At 37.0% G+C, this 13689-nt stretch overlaps 1 protein-coding gene across 1 annotated transcript; it reads left to right on the top strand.

The window, feature by feature from the left end:
- The first annotated feature begins 1480 nt into the window (after nt 1–1480).
- Nucleotides 1481–3283, top strand: LOC110750551 (FBD-associated F-box protein At5g38590-like). Its single transcript, XM_021950887.2, has 3 exons — nt 1481–2422; nt 2499–2645; nt 2846–3283. Exons 1-3 carry the CDS (start codon nt 1481–1483, stop codon nt 3152–3154), a joined length of 1398 nt encoding a protein of 465 aa, XP_021806579.2. The 3' UTR covers nt 3155–3283.
- The last annotated feature ends 10406 nt before the right edge of the window (nt 3284–13689 follow it).

Below are 13689 nucleotides of genomic sequence, written 5' to 3'. Positions count from 1 at the left end.
CTCGATGAAGTGCTCTGTTTTGTGGTTTTCTTTCATGGCTCAGATCTTTTTCAAGTTTGCTTCCAACCAGTGGTTTTGTCTTTTTCTCGATGAAGTGCTCTGTTTTGCCTAGTGCCTGCTAACGTTTTGTGTTATGCACTTTTTTTTTCTTTTTAAAGAACCTTTCTCATTGAAATAGGAGATAATATATTAAACTCACACGTTAGATGGATGCTAATGCTCGAACTCAGGCCTGAGAGAGCAATTGCTTCAAACTACTACACTAGTGGGACATTTGCTTGTGTTTTGCACTTTAGTTTATGATGTTACACAATTTTTATTTTTCAGAAAAAAGAAAGACACATGTTACAAAGTCAATAGAAGAGCATCTACTGTGCCATAGGTTCCTACTTGTTTTGGTGGGCTCTGGACCTACCAATAGAACGACAACCTTACAAGCCCAGTTTAGCACTCTCTTTTTTTACTGCGAAAGTTTTGCATTTTGGGCTACCATCATTTTGTATGGTTGCTCATTTGAGCCCGGTAATGAAAGATTTCTTTCCCTTTATTTTATTTTATTTTTATTTTTTTTAATGTTGGTTATTTTGCTATGAATCAAAATATTCATCTTTTTTTAGTCCAAGCGATAGTCTAAATTAGAGAGGAGAGGAATTTCTCACACATACATAACTATGATGCTGTGAGAATTCAAACCCTGAGACCTCTGGTCTGCAAATCAAGGGTCTTTTCCATTAGACTAGACCCTATTGACAAATATAGATTCATCTTAATTCTACTAACCCACTCCCTTTTTATTATATATTTTAAGATTAGATTTCCTGTAATTTCTTAATTCACGTCACTTCTATTCAATTAACTTCAGTTGTTCCAGGACAGGGCCTTCTTTATCATAATAACCATTAAACACACTAACTCATACTAATAATCTTGTTCAAATCTCCAATTCCCATGGTTAATTTTGTGAAACACGAATCTAATATCCTTGGATTTTAAGAGATCTAAAGGCTTATAAGCAAGTTTCTCCCTTTTGATTTATGTAAGTTCATTTCCTGTTAAAAGTTTGGAATTTTGAATTACATGACGATTTCCAATCAAATTTGCGAGCTCTTTTCGTATTAAAAAAACAAAATACATATATCAGTGACAGATTTACTCTTTCGAAGATGCAATTGTGTTCTATGGGTTACGTTGTACAAAAGAAGAGATAGAAGAGAAGGTTTCGCTTCTCCTTCAAAGTGTGGGAAAGAGAAAAATAGTTTCCTGGTTGGATTTGGAATTGGCGGATTTTAGTCGGTTTGCAGCATATAAATAATTGAGTATATATAGCTGCTTTGGTAATTCTAGATTGCAAAGTTGTGAATGAAAACCTGGGGATTTTCATTAGCTACTGGTTCCTGTGCCTCTTAATCTCTAGTTTATGTATATTTGATTACCCTGTAATATTTAAGAAGGGACCAAATTAATAAGAAGGGTATGTTCCATGCCGAAACGAAAGGCTAAGCGTTCCGAATGGACATATGGGAAACGCAAAAAACTTCCAATCAATTTGGGTGACAAGGGAGAGACTTATTCGGAGGTGGATCGGATTAGTCAGCTGCCTGACGCCATTCTAATTAGCATTCTTTCCCTACTGAGCATTAGGGAGGCAGCAAGAACTTGTTTCCTCTCTAAGAGGTGGATCTATGTGTGGAAACATGTTACATGTCTCAACTTCGACGACATAAATGCATTATATAAACCGTCGAAGAAAAGAGGACAAGCAACACCCAGTTACAATTGGGTGAACCAAGTCCTGCAATTGCACCAGTGTCCATCCTTAGATGCATTCAGAATTTGTTCTTCCTCAACCTATATCGGGCCTAGTAGTTCTGAAATTGACAATTGGATTGAGTTCGCAATGCGGAAGAGAGTTCAAAGGCTTGAGATAGATTTGGAAGCAGGTAGACTTTCTCCTTTTTCTTATGCCAGTTATATATTTCCAAATAAGCCATTTAGAAGCCCTTTCGGCGTTTCCTGCATCAAGTCCCTTAAACACCTCTCTTTGTCCTTTGTAAACATAACCGGTGAACTTGTTGAGCACTTTCTATCACATTGTGAACTCCTTGAGCATCTCTGTGTTTCTTGCTCGGATCAATTAGTAACTTTGAAAGTTGCCGGTTCGTCACTCCGGTTGAAGTTCCTACAAATAAGTGACTGCATGTGTTTAGAAAAAATTGAGATTTGTGCTCCTAATCTCGTGTCATTTATTTATCACGGAATGCTGGGTTTTTATGACAGTATTCGTTTGAGGCATGCACCCTTGCTTGTAAATGTATCTCTTGCAGAAAGTACTAGGTCTATAGTTCCAACTTTTCTTTCGGTTAAAAGTTGTCTTCCTCAGCTGGTGACTCTCAATCTCAACTTGCACATGAATCTGAATATGGTCAGTATATTAAATAATTCAGTATTTATTATATATATATGGACTTTATTTTCAAAATTTGCTTTTCATCTTTCAGAGTGAAATGGTGAGGCACCCAGAATTTCCAGAATTAACTTGTCTCAAGGACTTAACATTGAATGTTGTCGCAAGTGATCGGCAAAGCCTCCTTAATTTGACTAAATTGATAGAGCGGTCTCCTTTCTTGCATAGATTTACATTGGAGGTAAATTTATTTTCAGTATATCTTACAATTTAAAGTTGGGAAGTTTATTTAATGGTTTCAGAAAGGTATTTGTTGATTCATGTTTATGCACACAAACTTCTAAAAGTTGTATTGTTTTTCTGTGGTTTTTGAAAAACTTGTATATGTGGAATTACTTGTCTAAGGTAGATTGATAAGCTATTGTTTTTGTCCTTGTGCAGCTGAGATGGGCACGAGTGCCATGTCTGAGGAATATGCAGACGGTTAATAAATGTCCTCATCAGTGCCTTAAGGTGGTGAAATTTTCTGGGTTCGTTGGGTCTAGTATCGACACTGAGCTTGCCATGTACTTCGCTGAGAATGCCATAGCACTGGAAACGTTTATTGTCGATCTCAGAAAGGTTGTGGTTGAAGAATCCACTCTATTGTCTGAATTAGTTACAACCCAGAAACAATTGAGGGCAGCGCGAAAGCGTGCTTTGCAGATTGGTAAAAAACTACCTCCAGGAGCTGAGTTAATTGTTTTGTAATTTCACTTGTTTAATCCTCTTTGCTACAGACGTGATACACTTTTTGCAGCATGTAATTTCCTACTATTTTTTTCTGAAATTTTCCGATATTGAAATAATGTTTGTGTGGTGAACAAGGATGACAGTTTTGGTGCTTGATTGATTTCTTCCAATATGTAGATTCTTGAATGAGTTGGAGACAAAATGAAAAAGGACATGTGATTCGCATGGTCTTGTTTTCCTTTTTCCATATGTATTTTGAAACCTCGACACTTACGTACGTATTTTCTAGAATACAATAATATATTCTGTATGCAAAATAATAATAATAATAATGACAAAATAAAAAAAATAAATAACTACAATAAGATTTGGCAAGTGAGTCAAATTTGGTCGGTGTATGTGAGAGAGAAAGAGAGAAGTGAACATGATTGACTATAAATGTAGCCAAAAAGCAAGTCTCCTTAGAGCAAGTCCACCCATGAAGGCTAGGGCAAGGGCAAGGCAAGGCAAGGGCTGCCACTATTCACATGAATAGTGGCATCCTTGCCTTAGTTGGTTCCACCCATGAAGGCTAGGGCAAGGGCAAGAAAAAAAAAAGATTATGCAACAAAATATAAACAATTTAGAAAGTGAATAAAATTGTTATGTATTTATAGGGAAAACATCCATAATTTGTTGGTATTTTTTTGGATTTTTTTGAATTTTTTTTGAATTTTTTTGCTCACTGACGTCAGCGTGACATCAGCGCTGGCGTCAGCGCCTTCGGGCTGCAGCCCAGGCAAGATCTACCCGTGGGCTTGCCCAGGTTGGTGGAACCCACCACTTGCCCGGGCTTGAGGCTGCGCGCTGGAGGCCTGTTTGGCTTGACTGGGCTGCCTTTTGCCCGGTTTTGTGCTCCCGCTGGACTTGGCCTTAGCTACAATAATAGTTGTCAAACATGGCCATGAAGGTATATGCATTACTTTTTCCTAATTATGCCTTATAATGATAATGAGGTTAAGATTTAAGAGGATGCTGCTGTATGAACTGTGTGAAGGATATTTTAGAGCATCTCCAAGGGAGATGTCAAATTCCAAACATCAAATTTAAATTTGATGGCTGATGTGGCAATTTGACATCTTACACAGCTTTACACTCCACCCGATATGTCAAATTAAATTATTATTTTATTACATTTTAGTGTTGATTTATTTTTAATTAAAAAGAATAGAAAAGAAAAAATAATAAAATATTCATTTGACATCTTGCTTTTGGGATGTCAAAAATAACATCTCAATCTTCAACCTTCATTCCACATCAGCTTTGACACATCGGTTGGAGTGGTGTGAGATGTTATTTCTAACTGTTAAATGTCTATGTGGCACTTTTAACATATCGGTTGGAGATGCTATGCTCATGCTACTTTTTGGAATGCACAAGTGCTCCTCAATGTAGACATGTTCTTCCTGGTTTCCAGAGATATAAGAAGTAGCACAGATATCGAGATATGATCTCGCAAAGCAAGTTGACAGCTTGATCAGACCCCTAAATCCCTCAAGGTGGAAACTCATATTCATCACTTGTCCAAACCAGTGCATCTTGTTTGTGCTTCCGTTATCTTGTTGCAGTGCACGGTGGAGACTGTTACTTAAATTTCCCTTTTATTTTCTTTTCTAGGCAGCAATATTCAGCTTGCAGCCTTCTCTCTCAATCTCTGCAATCTACTACATCAGCCTAACTGTTGTGCTATAGGAAAGACAAACAGATGCCAAATGAAACGAGACCAGGACCTGAATCATCTATGCAGAAGAATAATTCAAAGCTCTTGGTGCTTGCTTGTATTGTATACCTTTTTTGTTTTGTTTTTTTTTATTGAATTATGTTCCCTAAATCTTGAAAGGAACTTGCATATTCAAATACTGTAATGTCAAAAATGAAGTGTGACATTATCTCATAAATAACATTATCTCATAAATGAGACAAATTATCTGTCCAGCTGTCTATGATGCGCAATGGCTCTGGCTCTACAGAAATTTCCAATAACAAAATGAAAAGAAAACAAAAAACAAAACATTCTCTCTCTACAAAGATCGATCATTCCAGAATTCATTGGCTGCACCATATGCTTTCAATCGTCAACCAAATAAAGGCTGCATACTTTGCATTCATGCGTAGACTAGACCAAGAGCCAAAGTACGAAGGTTAACAACTTGTGACAATTTAGTAACTTGCAACGAAAACAATAAGGAATGGGAGGCTGCATCCAGTTAGCCAGCTGCATAGCACATACAAATGTGTTTTGATCCAGGAACAGGATGCAACATGAAACAAGTCAGCTGATACTAGGTGCTGCAAATTTCTACCCAAGAGTCCAAGCATCTACTTTATTCTTCACCAAGAAAAAATACATCAACCAAAGTCCTTTCTTGGAATTGAAGGTAAGCATATGTTGTGTTAATCTATATACTTATCAATTTTGAGAATGAAGTGTTCAACAACATCAGTAACCATGAAACAAGAATGATTAGAGAAAACTTGAACAATTCAAAAAAATAAAAGAAGTAATCTATTAAAATGAATAGCAAAAAAAACCTATAAACTTGAGTTCACGAAAGCTTTCTCCAAGGCTCATTTAACATGACTTCTCATTGAGCATTGAATTGGTAGAGGGATGATGCTAAAAACCAAATTCCAAATCTCCTAACATTATAAGATTTGGCAAGTGAATCAAATTCGGTCTGTGTGTGAGAGAGAGAGAGAGTGAACATGATTGACTATAAATGTAGCAACGGGATTTCCTAGTCTACTAGTATCCCCAATTTAAACAGTACATGGATTGACAAATATGAAAAGGATGAAATTTGGAATTTCGACTACGCAAACCAGCCTAGAACTACAACAGAAACACACAATGTCCCATGAGCGTAATGAACCAAAATAAGATCCATACAAAAAGTCATAGGCCAAAGAGTAGCTAGGCAGCTAAATTTAAGAACTTATAATAGAGAAGATTTCCACGTCTTCTCCAACAATCATTGGTCATCACTGGTTTTTCTGATTTGAATTCCCCAATAAACTTTAATTGCATTTTCCCCGTAGGAAGGACATCCAATCTCACTAAAGATAAACATCACAGAGTCAGGTAAAACATTGTATGATGGTCAAGGAAATAGCAAAACCGTTAATCAATAGTTCACTATGTCATGATTCTTCTTTTTTGACTTGGCTAAAGCTAAAAACTATCCACTATCACTAATTATTTAGCTAATATTTAACTGACAGTAGTTCCCTTTTCTTCTTTTAGCTTAAGCTCTCTCTCTCTCTCTTTCTTTTGCCCTGATTTTGTAGCCAAGGCCTTGAAGGAAGCTAATATTAGCTGTAAATAACACTTTTTTCTGTAGTATAATGAGTAGTTCAGTTTTTTGCTTTTCTGAGGTTTTTTTTCTCTCACTAGTCTCACAAAATGCACGGATTACGGATTTAAATAAACTATGTTCTTTTACTTTCTGTGTCATTACTTTTGAGCAAAGCATACATATTTAGGAGTATTTGTGTCAATTTGTTGGTATTTATTGCTGGACTCCCTACCTGTGTTCCTTGCCTAAACTCTTTCTTTGATAACTGTTACTTTTTAAGTATTTATTTAGCTAGTTGATTTATTGGTTTACATTGCTCATTTGTCTTTCTCCACTTTTTTCTATCAGAATTTTATACGGTTTATTTTGCTAATCAGTTTATATTGCTCATGTATTTTGACTTCTCTCATTTATAATTAGCTATTTGATTTAGTTTCATTTTTCATCTGGTTTTGTATAGGAGAATGACTACCCAAATTTCACATATCAACTCCTTTTTTTTTGGGTAACAAAGAGGGCTAAGCTCAGACAACAACTAAACATAAATCAATCTAGACCTTAAAAGGCCATCCCTATCTTCTTGAAGGACACTAATAATACCACCAGGAGGCAAAACAAAGAAATGAATACCCATTTCCATCTCATGCCCCATCTTGGCCAAAGAGTCAGCAGCAAACTTAACCTCCCTGAAAACATGAAAGATTCTGCAGTCCCAGGAACTCTTCCAACAAACTCTGCACATGTTTAGCAAAAGAAGGAAAGGGTGATTCGGCTCCAACTTAGCATTCAAAAGGTGCAAGACAAGAGTAGAATCAGTTTCAACAATAAGCTTTGTCACTTGCAACCTTTGAGCTAGCTTTAGACCATGATACAACGCCCACAGTTCAGCCACCAAAATATCCCCATGACCCAAATTAGCAGAAAAACCTGCTAACCACTCACTAACAGAATTAAGAATAAGGCCCCCAGCAGCAATAGTGCCCCTAGAACCAATTCTAGACCCATCAATATTCAGTTTCATGGTAGAAACAGGGGGAGGCTTCCACGCCAGCAAAGTTTGCATCCTGAGTCTATTGATCCCACCATTTTTATTAGCAATGTCCCATTCCACAAGAAACCTCAAAATCCATGCATTGGGCAGATCAGGATAGTGGAAGGAAGAGTCTAAGACAGAGCAGCATCTCCATATAAACCAGCAACCAGTAGCAAAAATATTGCAGCGTCTCAAGTTGAAAGAATTAACAACAGCAGTTTTCAAGTTAAACGCAACCAACAATTAAAGTCAGTAGAAAAGGATACCTTAACACAATCAGGTAAGGAGAAAGAGTTCCATACTGCTTGAGCTCGAGGACAAAGGATGAACACATGCTGAAGTGATTCCATATGGCAATGACAAGACGGACAAGCTGAATTATTTGTCATTTTCCTTCTTGTTCTCTGCACATTGGTCAGAATTTTATTTTGGGATAATAGCCATAGAAACACTTTTAATTTGGGAGGAATCTTAAGCTTCCAAATAAAATACCAGCTATCATCAACCCCTTGAGACAAGCTGGAGCAAATATTATAAGCAGATTTAACTGTGAACTCCCCATTGGAACTAGGACCCCAAACAAGCGTGTCAAGAAATGTACCATCAACGTCAGCAGGAGTGCTAATAATTTTCTGGACAACATCAACATGTAAAACTTCAAGGAGTTTGGGAATATTCCAACCAGATTGAGTAAAATAATTGGCAACCATTTCATCCAAAAACCTTTGTTAGAGTCACTCATGGAGAATATTAAGGATTTCGTGGCTGATTGTGATGTCGTCCAAGAAAGGCATATACGGAAATGGGAGTTGGTTCACAAGGAAGAATGTATTAAGAGGACAGTTCAAATCTTCATTCTCAAAGAGGTAGTGCATGATTCAAGACATGAATCTGAAGAAGATCTGTTCTACATCTACTGCAGCTATTCAGGATGTAACAACAATCTCGTCTTGAAGTGCAAGTGTCACTTCGTAATTCCAGCCGATTACGAGTCCAATGAGCAATTGGACGATCCTTTTAACAAGGATGATTACGTTTTTAAAGATCGGACACACCTCTTACATGGGTTGCTCCACAACAACGGGATCGGCCACCTCATATGTATCAATGGCGGTTCTGCTTCCATCACTGGTCGAGACATCATGCATCTATGGGATTTATTTGCCTTTACTTTCAAGCAAGGTAATTATTATTTTTATATTAGTTGTTTCATATTTTTGTTATATATAAAACATATTAATTGAATATGATTTTGTGATTTATAGGAAAATAACTATCTGTGATGAAGCATGTAAAACATTTAGGCATATCACATTGATAGACGGTCTCCGTGAGACGTGCGAGGGGGCCATGGAGACTAGGTTGCTGTTTAGTGTGCCTTTTTGTAGTACATGGTTGGGGAGGTGAAGATACACGTTTCTACGTGGAAGCTATGGGGTGTCGAGAGATACCTACACGTCCGCTATTGAGTCCCTTGGGTCTTTTTCGTTGACTGAGGTTGAAGAAATTGTAGAAAAATACAAGAAGATGTGTCTTACTCCCCTCGAGTGCATGAGGGATTTATTATCTTTCATGTTGCAGATGAGGTGTGGTGCGAGAGGCCAAAAAAGAATGGATCCAAATAAAGATTTGTAGACGGTGTATGATGCAATTTTAATGAGAAAAAATCACATCCAAACCATCTTGAATTACAAAGTTTTTTGCAAGGAAATCCCGTTGAGACAAATGTCAACTCAAGGTTTAACAATTGCCTTAGTGGTGTGAGATGCATATGACATTGAGTTGCCGGGACACGTAGATAATGTGGCTAACTCCCGGCAACTCATTGTCATATGCATCTATCACCACAAAGGTAATTGTTAAACCTTCAGCTGACATTTGCCTCAACGAGATTTCCTTGCAAAAGACTTTGCAATTGAAGATGGTTTGGATGTGATTTTTCGTCCTCATTAAAACCTCATCATACACTACCCACAAATCTTTATTTAGATCCGTTCTCTTTCGGCCTCTCGCACCACACCTCATCTGCAGCATAAAAGATAATAAATCTCTCATGCACTCTAAGAGAGTAAGACACATCTTCTTGTATTTTTCTACAATTTCTTCAACCTCAGTCAACGGAAGGGACCCAAGGGACTCAATAGCGGTCGTGTAGGTATCTCTCGACACCCCATAGCTTCCACGTAGAAACGTGTATCTTCACCTCCCAAACCATGTACAAACAAAAGCCACACTAAACAGCAACCTAGTCTCCATGGCCCCCTCGCACGTCTCATGGAGACCATCTATCAATGTGATATGCCTAAATGCTTTACATGCTTCATCACAGACAATTATTTTTCTATAAATCACAAAATCAGATTCAATTAACATGTTTTATATATGACAAAAATATGAAACAACTAATATAAAAATGATAATTACCTCACTTGAAAATATTGGCAAATAAATCTCATAGATGCATGATGTCTCGACCAGTGATGGAAGCAGAACCCCCATTGATACATATGAGGTGGCCGATCCCATTGTTGTGGAGCAACCCATGTAAGAGGTGTATCCGATCTTTAAAAAAGTAATCATCCTTGTCAAAAAGATCGTCCAATGAGGACTCGTAATCAGCTGAAATTACGAAGTGATACTTGCACTTCGAGACGAGATTATTGTTGCATCCTGAATAGCTGCAGTAGATGCATAACAGATCTTCTTCGGATTCATGTCTTGAATCATGCACTACCTCTTTGAGAATGAAGAGTTGAACTGTCCTCTTAACACATCATTCCTTGTGAACTAACTCTCATTTCCATATATGCCCTTCTTGGACAACTTCACAGTCATCCACGAAATCCTTAGTATTCTCCATGAATGAACCTAACAAGGGTTTTTGGATGACACTATTAGACTTGAAATTGCAATTGTCGAAGTTGATATGTGAAATTTGGGTAGTCATTCTCCTATACAAAACCACATGAAAACAAAAAACAAAAAACTAAATCAAATAGCTAATTATAAATGAGAGAAGTCAAAACACATGAGCAATATAAACTGACTAGCTAAATAAACCGGATAAAATTGTGATAGAAAAAAGTGGAGAAAGACAAATGAGCAAACCAATAAATCAACTAGCTAAATAAATACTTAACAACAAATAACAGTTATCAAAGAAAACGTTTAGGCAAGGAACACAGGTAGGGAGGCTAGCAATAAAAACCAACAAATTCACACAAATACTCCCAAATATGTATGCTTTGCTCAAAAGTAGTGACAGAGAAAGTAAAAGAACATAGTTTATTTAAATCCGTGCATTTTGTGAGACTAGTGAGAAAAAAAAAACTCATAAAAGCAAAACACTGAACTACTCATTGTACCCACACACAAAAAAAAAAAGGTGTTATTTACAGCTAACATTAGCTTCAGTCTTCCCTTCAAGGCCTTAGCTACAAAATTAGGGCAAAAGAAAGAAAGAGAGAGCTTAAACCAAAAGAAGAAAAGGGAACTACTGTTAGTTAAACATTAGCTAAATAATTAGCGACAGTGGTTAGTTTTTAGCTTTAGCCAAGTCAAAAAAGAAGAATCATGACATAGTGAACTATTGATTAACGGTTTCTGCTATTTCCTTGACCATCAAATCAAAGAAGAATTCATACTCAAGTGAAGAAGAAGCCCCTACAACCTTGAAGAATATAGTTCAAGAATCTAAGATTTGAGAGCAAGAGAAAAACAGAGAAGTGAAGAACTCTGTAACCATATCTTCAATGATTTTACCAACTACCAAACCATGCAACCACAAAAGATCCAAACCCCAGCTTCCCCACTCCGTCATGTCCAGCCAAAGAAAATCAAACCCTCAACTTCCCACCAAAATAAAATCCAATCTTACAATCCCACTCACATACATAGAGCAAAGGACCATGAACTCAAACCTCTCTTGACAGGGCCGGCCCTTGGCCAGGGCAACCAGGGCCACCGCCCGGGGCCCACGATTGAGAAGGGCACAAAAAAAATTTATATTAGCTTATATATATGTATATGATCAGACAAAAATATATATATGTATATGCAAAACAAAATTATAAGTACTCATAAAAAAATAAAATAACTAAAAGTAATGGGTATGGCTACATTATATTGCCCCTATGCTCAACTGGTGTACATATTACCTTATTTTCATTTTCAACATTTAAGTAAATGTCTTTGTCCTTTTACTTTCATTTATTTTTATATTACTCCATTTACTTAAGTTTACAATGTAAATAAGGAAGTACCCCCCATTTAGATTCAAATAAAAATACTAGAAAATCAAATTCCTACCAAATAAAAATATGAAAAATCGGTTTTAGTGCAAAATACGATTTATGCTAAAAATGATGGCTCATTAAGTCAATATATACTTCATACTAAAATTCCATAAAATCAAGTTTTCTTATTTGATGTGTAAGGAATAAAAGCCGCCAAAAATTATCTTGAGAAAATGATTATTCCGAAAAACCATTTTTCATACTTAGTCCACCTTCGCTAAAAAAATTATGGGTCACCTCCGCTAAAAAATTTATGGGTCTGCCAACCAATGGTGGCAAGCATAAGAATTCTCTCTCTCTCTCTCTCTCTCTCTCTCTCTCACCCAAAGCACGCATCTCCTCCCTATGTTTCTCTAAACAAGGATTTTCTTATCAGGCTTTTGGTTTTTGTCTCAAATGGTGAGGAAGGCTATTTCAATCGATTCTCATACTTGCAAATTGCAATACACTAGTTAATGAGTTTTGTCAAATTGGGTCGGTAATTATTTAGAATGGGTTATGGATAATTTGGTTTGATGGGGATTAGGTGTCTTGAGAGCTAGCTGGGTGGGTGGGTGCTATTCGGCTTCTGGTAGATGGTGGTTGCTAGGTGGCTGGTGGTGTTTGGGTGGTGGCTTGTTTGGTGCAGCCTGGGAAGGAAGTGATGAAGTTTTTCATGTTTTTTTAATATTCTAAAATAATTTTTTAAAATTGTTAACATCCATGTTGGATTTACACTTAAGATGAGTTACATAAGTCCTTATAAGTTATTTTACAAAAAGATAAACTTGTCTTTAAAATTTTAAAGATATGATGGGTGGGAAAATAGGACAAGATGATGGAAATAGCAGCACTCAATTAATTATTTGATTAAAAAAATAATAATTTATGAATAAAGGGCACACTCTTAAAGTTTTGCCCTGGGCCTTCAATCACCCAGGGCCGGCCCTGTCTCTTGATCTGGGTTTGGATTGAGATTTTGGTTTTAAAATTCTTGATCTGGGTTTTTTTTCTTGGTGTTGTGAGGCAATGGAGAAGAGAAGAGGAGAGAGAGAGATAGGGTGGGTACGATTAGAGGTGTCAAACGGACCGTGCCGGGCCGGCCCGTCCCATTTAAACTCGTGCTTTTAATATTTCGTGTCGTGCCGGGCCGACTCATTTAATTTATCGGGCCGTGCCGTACTGGCCCATTTAATAAAATCATTGATCCCGGCCCGGCCCAAAGCCCATGTCTATATTCAAACGAGCCGGGCTGGGCTCGTGCCGTGCCCGTGCTCGTGCTCGTGCCATACTCGGGCCCAAGAACCAACCCATTTAATTTGATTTTTTTTCACTTGATTTTTTTTTTCCACTAGATAATTCAAATTATAAACATTAAAACTATCATTTGAGGCAAGAAATTATGAACTATTTGAAAACATTAATCAATCAAACATCCAAACAATATGAAGGGGCGGAGGGCAAAAAGTGTCCAACTCCACAAAGTCCACTTGAACTTTTCATCTTTAAACAACTTATTATTTTATATGTGAAGAAATGTTTTGCTTTGATTATAGGAGAAACGTATATGTCATATGTATTGATTAGATATCAAGTCCAATGTTGTTTAATTAATTTGTAGTTGATATGTTTAATTAACTAAGGACCCAAGTAATTTCACTAAAATGAAAGACATCAAATATATGTTTATGAATATATATTTTTTTTAAACATATAAACAATGACATTAGATGTCAAATTATTGCATTTTTACTTTTTGAGAAAAAAAAAATGCTAAATGGGCCGTGCTTGAAGCGGGCTCGGGCCAAGCCCGGCCCATATCGGGCCATGGGCCGGCCCAGTCCATTGGACCTATTTCTTGATTCCGGCCCGGTCCAAGTTTTTGTGCCGTGCCGAGCACGACCCATTAAT

This window comes from Prunus avium, chromosome 1 (assembly GCF_965620075.1).
Source record: "Prunus avium chromosome 1, drPruAviu1.hap1.1, whole genome shotgun sequence".
Taxonomy (NCBI): Eukaryota; Viridiplantae; Streptophyta; class Magnoliopsida; order Rosales; family Rosaceae; genus Prunus; species Prunus avium.
The sequence above is the reverse complement of the archived record's forward strand: the minus strand, read 5'-3'. Positions and strand labels throughout refer to the sequence as shown.